Source organism: Camelus dromedarius, chromosome X (assembly GCF_036321535.1).
Source record: "Camelus dromedarius isolate mCamDro1 chromosome X, mCamDro1.pat, whole genome shotgun sequence".
NCBI classification, from domain to species: domain Eukaryota; kingdom Metazoa; phylum Chordata; class Mammalia; order Artiodactyla; family Camelidae; genus Camelus; species Camelus dromedarius.
Window position 1 is genome coordinate 114,122,715 of NC_087472.1, and position 21,386 is coordinate 114,144,100.

Sequence of the window (21,386 nt, forward strand, 5' to 3'; positions counted from 1 at the left end):
GTACGAGGCCGAGCTCAGCCCCGTGGACCAGAAGCTGAGCGTGCTGCGGTCCCCGCTGGCCCAGAGGCCCTTCTTCGAGACGCCATCTGGCCTGGGCGCCGTGGACCTGTACGAGTGTGGCTGCGGGGACGACGACCTGCAGCCCTTGTGACCCGCCCACCCACGGGGCCGTCCTCGCCTCCTGCTGCTGGACGCAGCGGCTTCTGTTGAGCTGTTTTACGGAAGATGAGTGCGTTTGTATGGGATGGTAGGTTTTTATTTATTCACCACGGGAGCTGGCTGAGGTGGGCGCTGAGGTGCGTGTCCCGCCCCACCCCCGGAGGGGCCGACACTCGTCCAGGAGCCCAGGCCAGCCTGGCAGGGAGGGGACACAGTCCTGGGCTCCCCTGAAAATCATGATGGTCTCGCCCCACTGGCCAGCTCCCTAGATAATGTCTTTCGAGACTCAGCCTGGTCCCGGCTGACGGTTCACCCTGGAGGGAACCAGTCTGCTCCAAAAGGGTGGGTCTCAGGGTCACGTGATGTGCTCGAACTTTGGGGCTGGGTGGGGTAGTCAGGAACATTCCAGGATCCCCGGCCCCACTGCAGCCCCAGAACCTTCTGTCTGTCCTGCATAGGCGTCTGGGAGGGGGCGCCACCCCAGCCCCAGCCCTCCCCACTGAGGCCACACCCACGTGAGCTTATTTGAACATTTTTGTGTAAATGTACAAAGTATGTAAAGTTAACTTTTATTTGCTGTGCAGAGCAGTTTAAAAATGTTTTATGAGATCACGTTTGTATTTTCAAATAAAGAATTTGAGGATTTTCAGCCACAGGCTCAGCTGGAGACAGACATAGCACCGGGGTTTCTGGACACGGCTCACAGACGGACGGGGGGACGGATGGGGGCATTACTGGGGGAGACTGCAGGGGTGTGGACGGCCCTCGGGGTCGGGAGGCCAGCGGGCTGGGGGTCACAGGCCCTGGGACCCGAGAGCCCCCAGCAGTGTGACCGGCGGTCTGGCCATGTGGCCTGCACTCCAGCCACAGTGCTCCTGACACCACCCCGGTGGCCGTTCTCTCCCGCGTCAGTGCTGGCCTGTGCACGACAGGGTGGGGCCCTCCCCTACGGACAGTGGAAAAGACCCCAGCGTCCGCCCTCCAAGGTCTGCTCAGGCCACCCCCGTGTCCAGGACGGCTCATGGTTTGGCACCAACGTGAAACTTACAGGCATGAGCGGCCCCGCACGTCCGGGGGAGGCATCTGACAAGCACCCCTGCCCAGGCCTGGGCAGGCCGTCCGATCATCTGGGCGCTGAGCAGGCCTTGGGGAACCAGTTTCTCTGTCCAGCAGCTGGGCCCACAGCACGGGACACAAGAGGCTCCAACAGCAGGGCCAGGGCAGAGAGGAGGTGCTGGGTTCTGTCTGCAGAGCTGGATGATGAGGGGCCGCACAGGAGCACACAGGACCACACCGGACCACTAAGGATGCACAGGACCTCACGCTGAGCTCCACAGACAGGAGCAGAGCTGGTTCCGGCCCTGCCTTCCCAGCCCAGCACAGCGGTCAGGCAGTGAGGAAGCTGCGGCAGGTGGGCCCCCAGTCGACAGCCACACCGCCTTGTCCCCAAGTATGGGGTCAGATCCACGGGTGTGGGTGGCCAGGGTCACTGTCACCATCACCTGCCCCACGGCCTCAGGGACCCGAGGCCCGGGTCATCCACACACACTGGCCACTGAGCATGGCTGAGTGGGGTCATGGACGAGGCGATGGAGGAGTTCCCACCACAAGTGCTGGTGGGTGTCGGTCACTCCAGTCAGACTCGCCTGGGGACAGATAGGCCAGGAGCCTAGGACACACGTACGTATGTGCGCTCGCACACAGATGGACGAACGCATGGACACAGGCAGCCTGGGCACCTCTTTGGTGGTCCCCAGGCAACTCAGGGATAATTGAGCAAGTCCCAGGAAGATGATGGGGTCCCATGCCCACCACAGCTGTTTGGAGGAATGAGCCAAGACACAGAGGCCAAGACAGTGGGGAAGATGCTCCCGCAGGCCGGCCACACTTCTGCCCAGAGCCCCCCGGCCGGTGCACTGACCACGCAGGGTTGCCCAGAGCACCCTGCCCAGAGCATTTCCTCCTTCCAAGGGCTGTCCCAGACCCACAGATCGCACCAGGGCCCCGGGCAGCACCGTCCCAGCCCAGGCTCAGGGTCCTGGGTAGGAGCCAGGAGAGAAACTGGGAACCCCAGGGAGCCCCAAACCCAGTGTTCTGAGCCACATAGGCCCAGGGACACACACCTGAGGACCCCGTGTGACCTAAGTCCACATCAAGATCAGAGCACCATGGGTGGTGCCTTGGATGCCTGGGCCCCAGACAACCAGGCCAGTCCCCAGGGCGTTGCCCACATGGCAGGCACCCAGTGATCCTCCGCATGGTGGCCTCGGGTCAGTGTGACCAGCGCCCGAATCCCTGGTTCTGGACGTGCACAGGAACCCCTCCCACCCCGACCTGGGGCAACGGCCTTGCTGTCACCTGGGAGACCCAGTGGCTGGGTGTCCTGCCTCCCCCACCCAGGGCCTGGGGGAAGAAGAGGCGACACCCACGTGGCCCCCCCAGTGTCCTCTCCAGCTCTGCCAGCGTCCCACACAGCCACGAACCGCCCAGAGCCCCAGCCTGGGACCTACCCCCTGGGCGGGGACGGATTCCACATTGATGGCTTCCGTGGAAGAGCTCAGAGTCCTCAGAGACAGAAGCGGATGTCAGAGACGTGCTGCAGGAGGAGAGGTCAGTCCCCACCCTCAGCCGGCAGGCCAGGAACAGGTCGTGTCCCTCACAGTTCCCCCGAGGGACTCACCTGTCTTGGGAATCAGTTCCTGTTCAGAGATGGAGGCTGGAGATCCGTGAAGAGTTGGAGCCCTGGAGGGGACGGGCTGGACGCTGGTGGAGGAGGACACAGAGCCTGATGGAGACGGATGGAGGGCCGGCCCCAGAACGCAGCCCCAGTGGCCTCTCTGACACTCCACTGAGTCTCCTCTTCTGAGCTGTGGGCCACCGCGGGCTCCCAGGGTGGCAGGAGGTGCCCCTGGATCACATCCCACCAGGACAGCACGGTCTGGACACGGCCACCCGCCCGGGGAGCAGCCCCCATCCCTGACCAAGGCAGGACCCTGTGTGACCAGTGGCCCCCAACGGCCAGCCCTGCCTTGAGGTCAGTGGGGATGAGGCATCTCCACTCAGCTCAGCAGGTTACCAGGGCCTCCCCTCAGGGATGGAGACTCACCCAAATCACCAGCCCTGCCCAGCAGCCTGTCCACGCTTAGGCCTAGCAGATGACAGCGCCCAGGGAGACATCACAGCAGCCCCGAGCACCTGAAGGGAGTCAGCGGTCTGGTGGCCCGTCCACGTCATCCACAAAGCACCCTTCCAGAGGAAGCCCAGCAGCTGTTACAGGCAGGCTTGTTCTAGTCGCCGTGGGGCCGAAGGGCCCGACGTGACCTCGGACCCAGCAGGGAGACTGCACCTTTTTGGGGTCACAGGACATCCCACATCCAACGGTGACAGGCCTCCGGTCCAGGAATCAGCTCTGCCCCCAAGGGCCGCACGCGGACTTGCCCCCAGGCCCCGCCTCCACCCGCAACACAGGGACCAGCCCTGGGTCCCCCCTCTTCCCCCAACACACGGGGCAGCCCAGTGAGTCCCAAGTTCGAGTCCTGCCTTAGTCCAGGGCCCAGCTCTCCCCTCAGCACCAGGGACCGCTGGGGCTAGACGACTCTCTGTGGGGGTGGTGTCGGGTGCAGAGTCCCTGGTCTGCACTCACCAGATGCCAGCAGCTCCTCCTCCCCTGCTGTGACAAGCAGACATGTCCCCTGACATCACCAAGTGTCTCCTGTGGGTTAAAACTGCCCCAGTTATGAACCATTTCTATAGACAGGGCAGATGATTGACAGATACGTAACTGATAGACGGATGGTGGATAATTGATTGACAGATAACAGATAGACAGATACACGGATAATAGATTTTTGATAGAAAGTCTCCACGTCAGGCCTCTTGCTCCCCTGCCTCCCTGGACGGCCCGCACTCTGAGTGTGTCTACTTGGACTTTAAGCACCCAACCCCGCATCTCTCCGCCTTTCTTCTGTGTCTGAGACAGCCTGTCAATGGAGCGTACATCTTGGAAGAAATCTACTTTTACTCATAATAAAAAAGCGTCCATATTAGACAGGGTTTCTCATGACCGACATGAGGCTGGGTGGACTGCAAGCTGCATCCCTGGTCTCGATCCACCACATGCCAGGAGCACCCCATCCCCAGTGTGACAACCAGTAATGTCCCCAGCAGTGACAAGTGTCACCAGGTGAGAGCCACAGGTGCAGACGGGTTAGGAACAAGACCATCACCTGATGGCACCCTTGGGTGACACTGGGGGACCCAGAATCCTTAAATCTTTGGGGTCTGGTGGCCCCACAGTGAGGTCAGCTCTATCAGTCCCGCTGCTCAAGCCAAGTGGCCAAGACCACAATGCACATCAGGCCGGAGGAGAGAGGTGCTAGGGCTCGGACACGGGCAGTCACTCTGCTGGGGGCCTGGATGTGAGACTGTGCATCCTGGGAGCCGCCATCAGGGAAGGGAGGCGCGCTTACACAGAGCCAGGTCAGCTGCTTGAGTCCCACGGGTGCTCACCTCCCCATCAGGAGGGAGGCCCAGCCCAAGTGTGCGGTGAGGGCAGTGTGTGCGCGGGGCCAGAAGCAGGAGGTAGGGCACGGGCTGACCCCCCACGGCTCCTGTGTCTGCGTCTTCTTTTCCACGTAGCCCTAGCTGGGTCTCAAGACCTCAAGCTGTCCTGGGAGGCCCACCTGGGAGATAAACTAACTCTGGAGGGTAAAGAGAATGGATTTGTATCCCACTTGGACTGGGGGCGGCATCTTGGACACAGCAGTGCGCCCCCAGGGTTCCCACACGGACGTAGCCGGATTCCCTTCTTTCCTGCAAAGGGCCACACGTGAGTCTGCATGGCAGCCCCTCCCACGAAGGGGTCCTGGATCCCCGCTGGCCACGCGGTCACCCCGCGTGCTGAGTCACCACCCCCAGCACCTCCATCCCAGCAGGCACCATGGCTGCTCCTGGCTTTGTTGGTTTTTCTGAAACATTGTGAGAGTTCAGCTTCCCCAGAGAGACACTGGGGATCCTGTGCATGCACACTTGTCCTGAGAGAGGTCACCTCGCGAAGGGCAGCGGGGCCGTGGAACCAGGAACCAGACACGACGGACGTGCGAAGGGGTCAGGGCCCACCACCCAAGTACGACCTTGGCACACTGATGTTACCAGACAAAGGGGTCTGACCCCCAGGGAAGGGGTCCTCCCCATGCCTGGAGGAGAGGTGCGTCCTGATCTCCCAGGCAGAGCGCTGCCCTCAGAGCCTTTCCACACTGCCCTCCTGCCCTCGGACCTGGAGTGAACACGCAATCTCGCCCTTCCTGGGTCTTCACTCCTTACAAAGGGCTTCCGTGTGGACGCAGCACCTCAAGGCCGGGCCCTGCTCCCAGCTGACCATGGGCCCCAGTCTGTGTGTGGCACCGGCTGACGTGGGCAGCACAAGAGCCTGCCCTCCCTGTGGGAAGTGGGGCTTCCCTCCAGTGCCTGGTGTGGACAGCGAGACCTCCAGCAAGAACTAATCCACCGACAGCTCTGGCCGGCCCCTCGGGCCCTGTAAATTTTACTGACGACCCACTGCTGTGAGTGTCTGGTCAGGAATCTCTCTGGCCTAGCAGGGTAAGCCACCCTCCAGCATCCAGCAGGCATGACTCCCTCAGGCTCCCATGTCAGAGCCTAGCTGACCTGTAGGGGGCACTGGCTCAAACCTGACCCCATGCTTGGAGGCCCGTGGCCAAGGTGCACACCCATCGGGCAGCCGCGCAGCATGGGGTGATGGCCCTGGACTCAGACATGGACACAAGCATCCTGTTCACCTTAGGGTGCGGCAGCCCCGGCACCGTGCTCAGGAGTGGCCGGCGGGGCCGGCGGTGACCCAGCCTGACTTCCACAAATCCAGCAAGACACTGCAAGGATGCTGAGGCCAGGCAGAGGGGCCCTGGCTGAGAAGGTAAAACACACTCACCTTGAATTTACAGGAAAAAAGATCAGTTTCACAGATTATTGCCGTTCCTCATAGAGCGTCCTCAGCACCAAGACACACTTCATGTGAACGTGCATCTGCGGGGACAGATACAGGGCGGAAAGTTACCGTGCACAGCAGCTGCCTTCCCTGAGCACAGACTCCGGTGAGTGGTCAGAAATGGCCTTCTGTCTCCATGACAATGCAAATCAGCCGCATTGACCCAATCAGCACCTGAAATGTTCTCGGTAAAACACATGGTTTCACAGTCTCACTCTTTGCAGAAAAATGCCTGTTATAGGCTGAATTATGTCCCCCAGATTTACTTGCTGAAGTCCTGACCCCCAGGACCTCAGAATGTGGCTGGATTTGGAGATGGGGTCTTTACACAGGTGATGAAGGTAAAATGAGGTAGGCAGGATGACACTGAGAGCCCTTCAGGGTCACCCCAGTACCTCAGAGCCAGCCCCCCAGGGACACCCCAGCACCTCAGAGCCAGCCCCCCAGGGACACCCCAGCACCTCAGAGCCAGCCCCCCAGGGACACCCTAGCACCTCAGAGCCAACCCTCCGGGGACACCCCAGCACCTCAGAGAAGCCCTTCGGGGGCACCCCAGCCCTCACAGAAGCCCTCCGGGGCACCCCAGCCCTCACAGAAGCCCTCCGGGGCACCCTAGCACCTCAGAGAAGCCCTCTGGGGGACCCCAGCACCTCAGAGAAGCCCCCCGGGGGCATTCTTGCTGGGACCAAGGACCATGTGGTTTTAACATGACCCGCTCGTGGACATTCCTGTTGCTGCCTGGCTGTCTACCACCTTTGTGATTGAGGAGGGACCAGCCACAAAAGGGTACCGGCCACCAGAATTCACAGATTCGTGAACTTGTTATTCTAAGTTTTAATTCAACCTCTCACCCTATCCACAGGGAAATGGCCCCCAGGAATTACTACCTGTGCCTGGATCCACTGACAACACTGGGTCAGGACTCCTGAGAGTTCACCCATTTCCTTCAAGGCTAACAATCTCCGTCTCAATGTAAACTTGGGATTCTGCACAGCCTGATCACATTTAGCTGGTGTGTACATGACAGGTCCTGGCCCTAAAGGTTCCTGCTCATCCCCTACACCCATTCCTAAAGGGGAGTTGTGTTTGCAACCCCATTTCGGGCTACGTCTCTCTACATTCCTCTGGGGTCTCCCTCCTTCTCTGTTACAATGATGTGGTTTAACATCATCTCCTGAAATAACAGAAAGGCTTTCTGCAGACACTAAAGGAACATTTCAATTAAAACTGTTCTCCTGTAAAAACAAGAACTCCTAAGAGGCAGCTGGGATTCTGTGTGACCCTCTCAACACCGTGCATTTTGAGGTTTGCCAAGAGGATACAACTGGTAAGTGAATGGGAGGGCCGCTCCTTCGGAACCAGCCCACCTCCCACTTTCTGCAGTGCTGTGGGCTCGGCTATCATTTCCAAAGCCATACCTGCCAGCCAGATGTGGGCCCCCAGGGCAGGGCCTGGGACTCCTGTCCCGACTCACACCCCCAGGGAAGCACTCAGCCTTCAGAGCCCCTCCTTCCCCTACTGGGAAGCCCGAAGCAGCATTTGGGACCCCCAAGGGAGAACAGCATCGGACACCCATAGCAAAGTCAGGGGTCCCTGGGGATGGGCTCAGACCCCTAAGGCAGGGTCCAAGACCCAAAGGGCAGCACTCCAACCCCCTAAGGCAGAGTCTAGGATGCACTGTGACAGACTTGGACCTGCCATGCAGGGTTCCCAATCTCCAGGGCTGCACTCAGACCCCCAAGGCAGGGTCTGGGATCACCAAGTATGGAATGGAACCCCAAAGTCAGGGTTTGAGACCCTCAAGGATGAGATGGGACCCCCTCAAAGCAGGGTTCAGGACCCCTTGGGTCCCCCTCAGACTGCCCCAATGCAGGGTCTGGGGCCTGGGGCTGCACTCCCATACTTGGGCTACCAACGCAGATTTAAGACCCCTCCACCCAGGGCCAGATGGGAGACTCCAAGTTCAAGTTCGGGATCTCCAGAGCAGACATAGAGCCCCAAGGCAGAATTTCGGATTTGCGAGGACTGGCCTGGACCCCCAATGCCGCAGTCGGACTACCAACATAGACTTCCGAGCCTTGACTGGATTTGGAGCCCTCAGGAAGTGTTCACAATACCCGCCGGGCTAGATTCCAGACCCCAAGGCAAAGTCTGGGACCGCAAGGGATGGGATTTGATCCCCAAGGCATGGTCTGGGACCCAGACTGCACTGGAACCCCTAAGGCAGAGTTCAGGATCCCCGGTGTTGCCCTCAGACTCCCTCTTAAGGCAGGGTCTGGGACCTGGGGGCTGCACCTGGCGGGGGGCGATAAGCGCGAGCATCCCGGCCAAAGAGAACCGGACCCCGGCAGTGGCGCCGGGAGCCTGCCTCCCGGCCCCGCCCGCCCCGATCTGGCGGCGGCGAGCACGTGACCCGGGTGGCCAATGGGCAGCCCGCAGAGAGCACGGGCCCCGCCCACCGCGTCCGGGCGCGCGCGGAATGTGGGCCGTGCGCGCCGCCGTCCGCCCGGGGACTTGGCTCTCCCGGGTGGTTCGGGGCTGCAGGGCTCCGAGGGCCGCGCCGCCGCTGCCGCCCCGTCCCGAGCGCGCGCTCGCCGCCTTCCGCGGGGGTCCGAGGGGCCCAGAGGGGCGAGGGGCTGCAGAGCCGGGCCCACGTGCGGATGGCGGGAAAGGTCGGGCTGGAGAAGAGAAGGAGGAGGACGAGGAACCTGAAGATGAGGAAGAGAAGGAGGAGGCGCTGCTGAGAAGGGACCCTCTGTTGCCGGCGGGGACCCAGCGCGTGTGCTTGGTTCACCCCGAGGTCAAGTGCGGACCCGGAAAGCCGCAGGGAAGCCGAGGTGACCGGGACCGGGGGCTGGGCTTGTGGGGGAGGAACTCCGAGGCCTGGTGTTCATAGGGCGATGCCTTGGGGGCGGGGCTCGTGGGGCGGGGCTCCGAGGGCTGGCGTCAATAGGGCGATGCTTTGGGGCGGGGACTTGGGGGGGGTGGAACTGAACCACCACAACCCGTCAGCTCACGGCTGCCGCACCCCTGCTGCGCGTCTGGAAATCCTAATTCTGGGCAGGGCGCCTTCCCCGGGGCACACAGCGGATCCGGAGCCCCTCCCCTCTCCGCTGCGTCCCCGATTATCGCTCTGACCTGCTCCTCTGCAGTCTCCCATCCGTAAAGGAAAAGAACCCAACAACCAACGCCGGGGTGCGCATGGCGTGTCCCGCAGCTTTGAGCCTTTTATCGACCCGCATTTCACTCTGTGGCGCTCAGTCCGAAGCCCAAAGATTGTGCACACACGTGTTCACACGCCCGCTGCTGCAGAATCCGTGAACCTGGCCGAGACCCTGAGTGCACATCTGCCTGGGGCCTACAAACATCGCCTGCACCCGTCAGCAACCCCACTCTGTTCCCGCCCTGGTCAAGCTGTGGGGACAGCAGACAGGCCAGGCAGGAGCCCGCTATGTCCAGAACCTAGCAGGAAGGTGGACAGGGGCGGGGAGGGGCCGTGACGCCAGGGTGGTCCTCGATGGCCTGGGGAGCCAGACCCCACAGATGAATAGGGAGAGTGTCCAGAGAGGGCTCCTGAGGGACCACGTCCTGGGTCCTCCGGCTGTTTGGGGGGCTGTTAGAGCTGAGCCACTTCCATGGCGCAGACCCCCAGACAGGCAGCTGGAAGGAGCAGGGGCAGCAGCAGAGAGGCCAGGGGAGCTGCGCAGTGGTTCAGGATGGATCTGGGGATTGGATGGTGGGGGTCGGGCAAGAGCACCGGTGGGGTTTGCTGATGGGTCATACCCGAAGTTTAAGGACGGAAGTAAGGGAAGGCCAAGCACCTGACCTGAGTGACCTGAAGGTGGCAGTGGGGCAGGCCGGGGGCCATGGGGAGTCACGCCCCAGAAAACTGCACCTCTCACGGCCCAGAGGAAGGGGGACCCTGCTCCCAGCTCCTAGAGGAAAGGGGACCGCGCTCCCTGGCCTTGGAGCCCGCTTGGCTCCTTCCCACCAGCCTCTTCGCTCACATCTCCACTCCGCACCTGTGTCCTGGATGTGCCCTGAGGCAGGTCAGGTGACCACAGAGACGGCAGCACCCAGGTGTCTGAAGCAGGGTGGGGCCGCTCCTCTGAGGTTCTGTGCTCCGGCGCAGCCTCCTGGGTGGGGTGGGAGGCTCAGAAGGGAGACATCTCTTGTGGGGCTCGAGGCACTTACTCCACATCTAACCAGAGGAGGAACCAGGGAGCTTGCAGAGCTGTCCTCCCGGCCCCTCTAGACCACGGCAGCCCCATCCACCCCGGTCAGGCCCCCAAGCCCCACGTGCCTGCACAGCCCAGAGCACGGGTCTCAGCCTGCTCTGCTCTGCCTTCTCCCTCTGGAGGGACTGTCAAGGGGAGAACCTGGGACGGGGCAGCTCACAGTGGCCCTCCAGCCATGGCATGTGCCCTGTGCCCTCTGTTCCTGCCCTGAGTGGACACTGCCTTTCCCAGCCCCCCTCTCCACATGTCTGTTCAGTCAGGGGCCCTGAGTGGGCGCTTTCTCAGTAAAGGGGCAGCCTCTAGGACTAGGCTCTGGTCACCCAGGACAGGATCCCCATGGTGACTCAGCCTGCCCCGCAGGGAGGCAGCAGCTTCCGCAGGCCCTTGGGGAGCCTCACAAGGGAATGCTGCTGAGTGGGTCTTGAGGGACCAGGAGTCCTCACGGAGAAGACTCCCCACTTCCAACATACGGGGCCGGGCCTGCATTCCGGCTCTGCTCAGGCGTCTTCTCCCTTCCTGACAATCTGCCCAGAAGAGCAGAGCTGTGTTTTGAGGAAACGCAGATTCGGGCGCTCTCTCGGGACCTTCATGTCCTGAAGGCAGCAGGAAGCCGTCCCTGCGGGGCATATGGGCCAGGGCACCGGACAGGGCTGACCTGGTTGGGAAGTGACCCTCACACTGGCCTGTCTCCCCCCACAGCTGAGTGGCAGGTGGCTGAGGCACGAGCGCTGGTGCACACGCTGGATGGCTGGTCGGTGGTGGAGACGATGGTGGTGCCCACCAAAACGCCAGACAGGAAGCTCATCTTTGGCAAAGAAACCTTGGAGCACCTGACGGGTGGGTCCAGCACACGTGTCCTGTCCCCATCCCCTCCTAGAATCAGAACAAGCATGCACTGTCCTTCTGGGCTGGGTGGAACTAGTCTCAAGGGAACTTGGATTGAAAAGTCAGAATTTAAACAAGGCCCCAGGGCCCAGCTGAAGCATTTAGAATCTGGTACAAGTCAGCCCTGCAGCCCCAGCCCAGCCGCCCCGGGGTGTGGGTCCTCCCTGTGACCCCTGCCCTCCATGGACCCTGAGGGTCCCCTCCCCACTCTGCTGTCCAGCTCACAGCTTACAGCAGGGTGCCCTGCAGACGCACCGAGAGGCGTGCTCACCTCCTGTCTGTTTCACCCCAAGTGTAATGTCCACTCAGTCTCCATGAGGTCACATGACTTCCGTGTGTGAGACCTACTCCCCTGAAGATGGACACAATCCTCCCTGACCCCCAACCCGCGTGCTCTGATTATTGTATTCAGAGAATCGGGGTGTCTGGGGAACACTGCAAACCAAAGTGCAAGGTCAGTCCCCAGACAGACGTTGTGGGCATGTGGACCTCTGATGGGCCGTTCTCTTTTCCTAGAGAAGATCAGAGGGTCCAAGGAAATCACTGCCGTCTTTCTGAACGTGGAGAGGATGGCGACGCCCACGAAGGTACCTCAGAAGCTCACTGTTCCCCACCCGCAGTGGCTGACGGAGTGGGTCAGCATCCTGCCATGAGGACACAGGTCACGATGGGCCTCGTGTCCCCGCAGATTCCATCCCTCACTTCCTTATTCTCTTTCCTCTTCCAGAAAGAACTGGAAGCTGCCTGGGGCATGCGGGTGTTCGACAGATTCACGGTGGTTCTTCACATTTTCCGGGGCAACGCCCGCACCAGGGAGGCCCGGCTGCAGGTGGCGCTGGCCGAGCTCCCCCTCCTCAGGTGCCTGCAGAGCCCGGGCTGGGGAGAGATGATGGACCCCTTCTTGTTTTCACAAATTTAGGACGTTGCCAGGTGTGGTGAGGGCAGAATGTGGCCGTTGGGACTGGGAGCTTGTGGGCGGCAGGTCTGAGCAGCGTGTCTGCTGGGGCATGTCGCCCACGAGGGAGGAATGTCACCCTGGTGATGGACCCTCTGTCCCGGCCGGTGAAGGCCCATGCAGGAGGGATGGCCCAGCAAGCCCATCCTCTCAGTCCAGAAACCCCCCAGGGTTCTGTGTGCCCCCTCCTCAAGTCTGACACTGGATGGCCATGTGCTCCAATCTCCTGAGCTGACCCATTTCCACGCCAGGTCTCACCTGAAAAACAATGGTGCCCCCCTGGACGGACGAGGCAGAGGCTCTCGCTACATCATGGGATCAGGTACAGAGTCCGAGCTCTCGTCCCTGGGTGCTCAGAAGGGGGGTTGTCACGGCCACCACCCTTACAAAGGGGACAACATCCCTGAAAGGTCCAGACAGGGCAGGGGCTGCATATGGGCCTCATATGTGGTCACATTCAAACAAAAGAGGGCATTGAGGTGGTTTCCTGGGGCAGCAGTAACGAAGGACCACGGACCAGGAACTTGAAATCACAAGAATCTTCCTCCCTCCAGCCCTGGAGACCAGACGTCTGAGGTCAAGATGTCCCAGGGTCAGACTCCTTCCAGAGGCTCTTGGGAGGGTCCACCCTGCCTCTTCCAGCTTCGGGGGGCCCCAGGCGTCCATCCCTGGGCTGGTGGCCGCCTCCCTCCCGTCTCTGCCTCCGTCTCCACGTGGCGTCTCCTCTGTGTCTGTGTCTCTCCTCTTCTGTCTCTTCTGAGGACACTGTCCTTGGATGTAGAGTCACCTCCTCCAGGAGGACCTCCTCTCAGGTCCTTCACTAATTGCATCTGCAAAGACCATTTCCATAGAGGTTCTGTGTGTAGGTCCTGGGGGTCGGGACGTGGATGTGTCTTTGCAGCCTCACCCATCCTGCTGTGGATGCATAGGGGCCCTTCTGAATTGCTGTCAGGGTCTTATTTCCTCCCAGGTAAAGGGGAGCCCAGGTGACCTCAGAGGTCAGCAGGACAGAGCTATCTCAGAACAGAAGGGCCACGTCTGCCTGGGGAGCAGGCTGGGGGGGTCCCTGTGGCCCTGAGAGAGTGCCTGTCCACGGCCCCGCAGGCACCTCTGTGGCTCTTGCCTCTTTCCCCCGTATCTGCTCACTGACTCATCATCTTGGGTGTTTTTAGGAGAATCTTTCCTGCAGGTGCAACAGCGTCTCCTGAAAGACAAGGAAGCCAAGATTCGGAGGGCCCTGGAGAGGCTCCGGAGGAAGAGACTTCTCCTGGGGAGGCAGCGGAGGCGGCGGGAATTTCCTGTGATCTCTGTGCTCGGATACACAAACTGCGGTGAGGAGTGGCCCCTCCCTGGGCCTGGGCTGCTGTATTTTAGGAGAATCCACTTGTAAACCCGTCAAGATAGAGCCCGTCTACACCTTCACCCCTGTCTACACGGACAGCCGTCCACCCCACAGACATGCTGCTCCCACCCCATCTACACCCTCACTTGTCTACATGGACAGCCACCCGCCCCACAGACATGCTGCTCCCACCCAACACCATCAGCACCCTCATCTACATGGTTGCCTCCCCCCTCACATACATCACCCCATCTACACCCTCACTCTTGTCTACACCCACCTCACAGACATGTCACCCCGGTCTCCACCCTCACCACCGTCCACACAGGCCGTGCCCCACACCTACCCCTTATCCAGGAGGCCTGCATGGTGCCGTCTGTGTCTACACAGCCACACACAGCACCCAACGGCCCTGCAGAGACCTCTGAGCTCAGAGACCCTCCGAGTGCCCGGCTCACTCCCCGGAGGCCTGTGGTCAGATGTGTACAGTCCCTCAGGTCCACCATGGACAGTGGGGGATGCCAGGGGCCTGAGACACATCACCCCCTTGTGACTGACTTGCAGGAAAAACCACGCTGATCAAGGCCCTGACAGGGGACGCCGCAGTCCAGCCTCGGGACCAGCTGTTTGCAACGCTGGACGTCACGGCCCACGCGGGGTCGCTGCCCTCCCGCTTGACAGTCATCTACATGGACACCATTGGGTTCCTCTCCCAGCTGCCCCACAGCCTCATTGAGTCCTTCTCTGCCACCCTGGAGGATGTGGCCCACTCGGTGAGCAGGGAGGGGCTGGGGCTCAGGGACCTCAAATGCCAGCAAAGGGGAACTGGTCCCTCCAGCATGACACCATAGGGCCAGGTCCCTCAGTACAACACAGCGGGGGCAGGTGCCTCAATCTGACACCACAGGGCCAGGTCCCTCACTACAACACAGCGGGAGCAGGACCACTGGGGACTCCTTCCACTGTGGGCCAGTTTGTCGTCTTCGTCCCTTAGGACACAGGGACTCCATGGGGGCAGCTCCACCCCATTCTGGGTGAGTGGTGCCCTTGGGGCCTGTCCTCAGTCTGGAGGATCCTCCCTGGTGGGGCTGGGCACCACGGACCCCGAGCACTCTGACCACCTGGCCCGTCTGGTCCCAGGACCTGCTCGTCCACGTGAGAGATGTGAGCCACCCTGACACCGAGCAGCAGAAGGCCAGCGTCCTGTCGGCCCTGCGGGGCCTGCGCCTGCCGGCTGCGCTCCTGGACTCCATGGTGGAGGTGCACAACAAGGTGGACCTGGTGCCCGGGTGAGTGTGCGCCCGGCCGCCTGCTGCCCTCACCCACCGGACCCTGCCCCACAGCAGACTCCGGGTGCCCCTGGAGATGAGGACAGGCTGTCCTGCTGGTGACGGTGACCACATTCTCGGAGTTCCCGCTCCTGCTTTCAGAGTGCCCTCCCCAACCTGCAGCGGGTCAACCCAGGGTTACCGACACCTGGCAGAGCGGCACGTTTGACCCCTTCCCCGCTTGCCCGTATCTCAGCCCAACCTCAGCTCAGCATTTCTCTCCCCATCCCTTGCTCTCAGCCTCTGGCAGGGCCATGTCCTCACCTGGACAAACAGAGGCCATAACAGTGGGGCTGGGGGCAGGGCCCCTTGCCCAGGGGCCCCTCACTGAGCAGGGTCTGCCGGCACCCCGACAGGCACAGCCCCGTGGGACCACACGCTGTGGCCGTGTCCGCCCTCCTGGGGCTCGGGCTGGAGGAGCTGAAGGCCAAGCTGGAGGACGCGGTTCTGAGAGCCACGGGGAGACGGGCCCTCACCCTCCGTGTGCAGCTGGCGGGGGCGCAGCTGAGGTGCGTGGGGGGGCTTGGCAGGAGGGGGTGGGGAGGGAATCACTGTGTAGGGCGGGCCCTCTGCGGGGGCGGGTAAGGCGGCTCCACAGGGACACCAGGATGCCGAGCAGCTGTGTCACCTGCAGGGAATCTGAGTTAATCCTGTGGTGAGCTCCTGCCAGGTGTCCGGCACACTTGTCCACACTGGGGGTGTCGCGATGCCCTCGCCGAGAAATGAGACGCCTCGGTAGGGGCTCCCGGACGCTGTTGGGGTCACCCCTTCACACCAAACGTGCCTTCCTCCCAGCTGGCTGCACAGGGAGGCCACAGTGCAGGCGCTGGACGTGATGCCCGAGGCCGGGGTGGCCGACGTCAAGGTTATCATCAGCAACTCTGCTTACGGCAAGTTCAGGAAGCTATTTCCAGAGTGAAAGGATGGCCCAGGCCTGGGGCTGCAGCGTCTCAGCCTCAGAGGGAAGCAGGCACCCTGGGGGACCTCCCTCCTCTGCCCTGTCAGCCTTGGCTCAGGGGTCGGTGTGGATGGGGCTCTGAGCATTTACAGTCGACTGTCGCGGCGTCTGGAGGCTGATTTCCCTCCCGGGATGACTGAGCCACCAGGAAGCTTTGCCCTGTTTGCGAAGCAGCCTTCTGTTGCACCAGCCCCCTGCAGAGGCCCCGCAAAACGTGGCCGTGAGGGAGGTGACACAGGTTCCCTGACCCCTGTGCCCACCGTTCGCAGCCGCCAGGCCTTGCACTTCCCCACGGCAGCGAGCGGCAGGGGTGTGGTTAAGGTTCCCAGCCACCCCGCGGAGGAGACAGGAAGAACCCCTCGTCACAGGGCCTGGCAGACAGAGCCCACCACACACACGCCCACACCCACGTCAGTCGTCTTTACCCGAAGCACAAGCACGTCAGGCATCTTCTCGAACAAGCAGGAAGCTGCGTCGCGGAGCCAACCCCACAGAGACGGGAGGCAGGGCGCCCCCTGTGCCCCCGATGCTGACTTAGCAAAGAGCCCCCTGGGCCCCCAGACAGACACCCCCGGCATGCAGACAGGCCGGGGGTCCTTCAGCTTTTAAAGAGGCTCACACCTCGGGGCGATGGGAGGGTGTACAGTTGCAAGCCTCTAAAGGGAAAGCCAGTGAGAAGGATCCCTTCCCTTTGGGCTCCAGGAAAAGTTTTGTCTTTTTCCTTCCATTTCTGTTCGTCATTATGGGGTGTTCCCTGCGTTGTCCCAGAGTTTCAGCATAACTGGAAGTAAATCTCTACCCGTCTTCTGAGCATGCGAATCCGGGGTGTGTGTGTGAGCTTTCCTCGTTTTCTGAGACTCGGTTACACACGCGGCCCTGCAGGCCCCTCCCTCGGTGGATCCCAAACCTCCCCGCCTGGCTTCTGTGACTGCTGTCCTGTGGGACTTTGGCCTGGGAGCGGGTAGCAGACAGAGTGGTTTCTCCAACAACGTCCACGTCCGGATCCCCAGGACGTGTGAGCGTGCGACCTTATGTGACCAGGGGACCACGGAGCGTCCCCATCCCCCAGGGAGCCCACCTCGTCACACGTGGCCTCTTAAGCAGGAGGCAGAAGTCAGGTCGGGGCTGGTGTGAGGGCAGCACCAGAGGCTGGAGTCAGGAAACGGCTTTGCTGAGATGCTGGCTGTGAAGATGCAGGAAGAGGCCGTGAACCCAGGAATTCCGGGGCTCAAGGGCTGGGAAAGGGAGGAAACGGGCCTCCCTGGAGCCTCTGGGATGACCAGCCCTGCCCATCCTGACCGTCACCCGGGGACGATATCGGACTCATACCTGCAGAACAGAGAACTCATCTGTGCCGTTGGAAGCTGCCATCTGTGGGCGCCTTGGCACCATCTGCAGGGCCACCTACGTGGGGACCCCCACCCCCATGGGGTCCTGGGGTGCAGGACAGGACAAGAGCCCCCATGAACCCACATGTGTAGGACGGCCTCCCCGTTCTGCTCGAGAGGAGTAGGCTCCAGCAATCGCGAAACTAGGGGTGGGTCCCACAGCCCACCCGTGCTGCGTGTGGTTGGGAGGGGTGGGAGCTGGCCAGGGTAAGGGACCAGTCAGCCAGGGCCTCACAGCACCCGCTCCACTGGCCTGTCCCCTACATTCGGCTCAGCCCCTGGGGAACTCGCTCCTGGGGGATCTCCGAGCCAGAGGGGGCTTTGCAGAGACCCTGGTGGGCGGGGAGCATCCTGCCTGGGCCAAGCCCCCAGGCTCCCGGGTCCCAGCCCAGTCGTCTGCCAGGCTGTGTCCGCCCTGGGTGTGCCCATATGTCCCCAGGGGCTCCCTCAGCACCCTCACGGTCAGGGTTCCTGTGTGCTTGGCCGCCCACTTCCTCCCAGGTCCAGCCTACAATCTCAAGTCAGGTCCACCCCCTCAATTCCTCCCTGTCTGCCAGGCACAAGGAAGGACTGTGGGGGTCAATTCTGGCCTCTGGTCGCCCTCTCTCTCTTCCTGGTCCCCCTCCACTCCCTGAAGCCCCGCCCCAAGGACTTAAGGGCGCAGAACTCAGCCCAGGGCTGCCTCAGGCACAGGTGAGCCGACCACAGAGCCAGACACCCACTGTGGGAGCTTAGCAAGTAGACCCCAACGAGGAGGACAAAGCAAGGGTCTCACGGGGCCTGGGACGGAGGGCCACGGTCTCACGGGGAAGAGGCCCTCAGGGGTCCAAGGAGAGGGTTGGGGGTCTCAGGGAAGAGGCAGGGGTCTCAAGGGCCCCAGGAGAGGGTTCAGGCTTGCCTAGGGTGAGAACAGGAACACGACCACCCCTACCCCATGCCCAGACTCTCCTAAGACCCTCCTTCCACTGCCAGCGTCCCCTCCCGGTGGAGGTCCACTGCCTGGAGGTGCCCAGGGCTGTGAGAACAGGACGGTCAGGGGGCTGTCATCACAAGAAGGGGGTCTGGGCGGGGCAGCCCCCAGCAGTGCCCCCACTGCATCCGATGTGGGATGGCAGAAAGATGGTTTTGAGAGCCAACAGCCTCCATCGCGCTGGCCAGTGGGTTATTCACTTTTTCAGCAGCTGTATTCAGGGCGACACCACCACGCTGGCTGTGAACAGTGAACGCGGGGCCAGCTCTGCTTCCTGGGCCGGCAGCCCCAGCGCACAGCCTCGAGGCCGCCCCGCCAGGAACATCCTCCTGCGGGAACCCATCCCTCAAATACCAAAGTCTCGAAGACTCGTCTTGAAAACGAGTACAGAGTCTTCACTTAACATCCCCACGGAAGAGCCGAAGTTGTCACCAGAGGCACACTTTGATTCGGTGCTTGAATTTATAAAGCAAAAGTAAACGGGAAGGAGGCGCGAGGCGCTGTTCCAGGAACCTCACCGTGACCTGAGAAAAGCACGTCCTCAACGTAACATTTCTAAGGACCCTTCCTGAGCATCAGCACGAGAGCCGCCCACAACCTCCTGGCCGTCTGCGTGTAACCAACATCCACAAACACGGCTGACTTTAATGTCTTTTAATCTTTCCCCAGAGAAAACTGACCCTTGTTGAACCGTTCCTGACACAAACGCGAGGTGATCGCGGTCGGATCCAGCGGGTCACTGAGTCGTTCTCGTTATTAAACGTGCAGCCTCACCTCCACTCGACCTTCCGCATGAGCTCCTCGGGGCCGAGCGGCCAGTTCGAGGCCGAGGCAGCCCGGGGGGCTGCCCGTGAGTTTCTCTTTCTGGATCTCAGGCGCCTCCGTTCAGTGAGGACCACCGAGCACCCAAAGCAGCAGCAGATTTTCTCGTGGAAAATGACGCATCTGACCTCCAGGGAGCGCGTTCCAACGGGGGTGAAGTGTCATCGTCACGACGCCCTAAGAACCCAACCCCGAAGCCCCCGGGTTATGGGACGGGGTTTCAGATCAGAGCCGCAGAGGACTCCCCGGTGCCCTCTTAAGACAGACGTGACCCTGACAGCACCGTTGGGTCGGTCCTTCGACCGAGACGTATTTTGCTGACCTCGGAGTTCGTGAAACTCCTGGCCATCAGGAAGCGGAGCAAAGGCCTCGTGGATGATACCCAGCCTCCCTCGGGACCAGGGGACAGGGGATGTCGAGTCCCCACAGGGTCTAACTTACGGAGGCTTCTGAGCCGACCAGCAGAGGCCGAACGCTGCAGGGACAGCGTGTTCCAGCACCGGGAGAGGGGATGCCATGCAGGGACTGGGGGCCCCCGGGGGTCAGGAGGCAGAACGCAGAGCCCACAGAGTGTCCGCAGGCACAGCAGTGCAGACGGGATGGCACTGGTTAGTCTGACGGGCTCCCGGGGCCCGGGGCTGCAGGCGTGGCCTCTGGTCCCTGGGCCCGGCCCTGGGTGCTGGGAGGGGGAAAGCTGTCCTGCCTGTGCGACTTGGACAGAGGGTGGCCAGCTCCCACGGGGCAAGTAAGTTGTTTTGTCCTCGGGGGTCAGCGAGCCCTCCAGGGACAGCCTCCTCTATACGCCCGCTCCAGGTCTGCAGGGCCCCAGATGTCAGAGCGTCAGGAACACAGAACATAAAAAAACAGTTAACATGATGAACAGACGCCAGATACGAGTCAGAAAAGGCCCAGAACTAGGCCAGCCTGGAAACTGGCAAACATCCCCCGGGGCCCTGGGAGGACAGGAGGAGTTCCAGGTGTGCAGGGACCCAGGGGTGCAGGGCCTAGGGGTGCAGGGACCCAGGGGTGCAACAGGCCAAGTGCTCAGGACAAGTTGGCTTAAGATCAGCGCCTGAGGGAGCAGGGCAGCGCACACCTGGGCTGGAGTGCTGGGTGGACAAGGGAGGTGCGGGCAGCTGAGAGCAGATGTGGGCACATACAAGGGACTGTCAGGAGGACGACAAGGTTGCAAGGCAGCACCAGCACCAGCGTGGACATCGCAGCGTTTCACCTGCGTCCTGACACCAGCATCACTCTGCTTACACCCGTGTCCTGACACTTGAGTCCTCACACTTGCATGAAGAAAATGTTACAACCGGGCTCTGGGGATGGGAGGAGGCCTGTGCTGAACACGGTTCTTGTTCATCTTTGTAACAAAACTCCAAACAGCCCCTTACAGTCATTCCTCCGACAGTTGGGAAAACCACAGTAAACCAGTGGCTCCCGAAGGAGCCCGTGGGCCTGGGGGAAAGGGGACAGGCGTGACTTCACTGGTTAGAAGTGGGTTATCCGTCGCTACCTGCTCAGACGGTCTCAGTAGGACTCCAGCCTGCTCAGTGCCATCCCACAGTGCCCTGAGGGCTCCACAGCCCCGAGCTGGGGGTGTGATGTGCTGCTCTAGTCCCCTGGGCGGGGCCGCCCCTGGGCTCCGCCCCCCCGCAGCGCTGCCGGGCGGAGCCTACAGACCCCACGACCCAGGTAATTCCCTCTGAGGATGCGATCGTGCAAAATCACCTTTAATCTCCACCTGACGTGCTGACTGCACCCCAGAGACACGAGACAGAGGGGCCGGGAGGCACCGAGGGCCCCGCCCGCCTGGCGGGACCCGCTCTCCTCACCCACGTGCGGGGGAACGCCAGGGCCAACCCCCTGGGATGGAGGAGCAGCCGTGGCAGCTCCGCGTGCTGAGCTCGAACAGGTCGCACCGTCAGCCCTGAAGCAGCTTCTGGTTGAGTCTTATGATGTCGCTGACGAGCGAGTCCGCCCCGATGAAGTCCCCGGTGATGATGTTGGTGCACCGTGCACCCGGCCCCGGGCACTGCTCCCGCACCCACGCGCCCAGGTACGGCAGGCTGGGGAGCGTCAGCGTCCGCAGGGACGCGGTCGGGTGCGCAAGGATGTACTCCAGGTTCTCTGTCAGGTTGATGCCGGCCACGAACAGCCCTCCTGCAACAGGGAGGTCAGAGGGCGCGGTGCCCACGAATAGGGAGGTCAGAGGGCGCGGTGCCCACGAGTCCCGGCTGCGCCCGTCAGCCCTCCCTCGAGTGCCGTCTTTGTCGTCTTCAGACTCTCAGATCTCGGACAGAGACTGAGTTCTCACGGCAGGCAGGGTGGTGGACA

The 21,386-nt window shown here is 61.9% G+C and overlaps 3 protein-coding genes and 1 non-coding gene across 17 annotated transcripts in view; 2 read left to right on the forward strand and 2 right to left on the reverse strand.

Annotated features, from left to right (window-relative positions):
- The window catches only part of LOC105103741 (serine/threonine-protein phosphatase 2A regulatory subunit B'' subunit beta), a 42,354-nt gene extending 41,546 nt beyond the window's left edge, over positions 1–808 (forward strand). For all 3 annotated transcript variants that reach the window (XM_031446056.2, XM_031446058.2, XM_064482655.1), the window contains exon 13: positions 1–808. In XM_031446056.2, the coding sequence (XP_031301916.1) occupies positions 1–151 (151 nt within the window). In that variant the 3' untranslated portion in view covers positions 152–808.
- On the reverse strand, positions 715–9,004 carry LOC116150854 (uncharacterized). Of its 8 annotated transcripts, none has more exons than XR_010379307.1 (6): positions 8,869–9,004; positions 6,104–6,198; positions 3,803–3,871; positions 2,840–3,405; positions 2,670–2,755; positions 715–1,460 (listed from the first exon to the last, which is right to left on the reverse strand). It is a non-coding gene; the product is annotated as an uncharacterized LOC116150854 (transcript). The 8 variants fall into 8 exon arrangements; XR_010379308.1 differs by having other exon boundaries at positions 2,840–3,426; XR_010379305.1 differs by having other exon boundaries at positions 2,840–2,922; positions 3,266–3,871.
- On the forward strand, positions 8,621–20,175 carry LOC105103740 (putative GTP-binding protein 6). 4 transcript variants are annotated; one of them, XM_064482656.1, is made up of 10 exons: positions 8,623–8,997; positions 11,098–11,235; positions 11,800–11,870; positions 12,011–12,141; positions 12,490–12,560; positions 13,411–13,569; positions 14,145–14,353; positions 14,721–14,869; positions 15,265–15,417; positions 15,543–15,697. In XM_064482656.1, exons 1-10 carry the CDS (start codon positions 8,640–8,642, stop codon positions 15,565–15,567), a joined length of 1,464 nt encoding a protein of 487 aa, XP_064338726.1. In that variant the 5' UTR covers positions 8,623–8,639; the 3' UTR covers positions 15,568–15,697. The 4 variants fall into 4 exon arrangements, with proteins under 4 accessions (XP_064338728.1, XP_064338726.1, XP_064338727.1 ...); XM_064482657.1 differs by lacking the exon at positions 15,543–15,697 and adding an exon at positions 18,894–20,175 and having other exon boundaries at positions 8,624–8,997; XM_031446059.2 differs by lacking the exon at positions 15,543–15,697 and adding an exon at positions 15,704–16,685 and having other exon boundaries at positions 8,624–8,997.
- The window catches only part of LOC105103739 (PI-PLC X domain-containing protein 1), an 18,329-nt gene continuing 15,806 nt past the window's right edge, over positions 18,864–21,386 (reverse strand). The window contains exon 6 of one of the 2 annotated variants that reach the window (XM_064482659.1): positions 18,864–19,223. In XM_064482659.1, the coding sequence (XP_064338729.1) occupies positions 19,096–19,223 (128 nt within the window). In that variant the 3' untranslated portion in view covers positions 18,864–19,095. Of the gene's footprint in view, positions 19,224–20,766; positions 21,213–21,386 lie in introns of those variants that run through there. The other variant, XM_010997360.3, reaches the window with a different exon arrangement.

What these genes read in the sequence shown, in the direction of transcription:
- LOC105103740 (XM_031446059.2), top strand. Translation starts at nt 8,640, where the DNA reads ATGTGGGCCGTGCGCGCCGCCGTCCGCCCGGGGACTTGGCTCTCCCGG. An exon ending in TCGCTACATCATGGGATCAG is followed by an intron (nt 12,561 to 13,410) that starts GTACAGAGTCCG and finishes GGGTGTTTTTAG; the next exon opens with GAGAATCTTTCCTGCAGGTG. An exon ending in TGGAGGATGTGGCCCACTCG is followed by an intron (nt 14,354 to 14,720) that starts GTGAGCAGGGAG and finishes GTCTGGTCCCAG; the next exon opens with GACCTGCTCGTCCACGTGAG.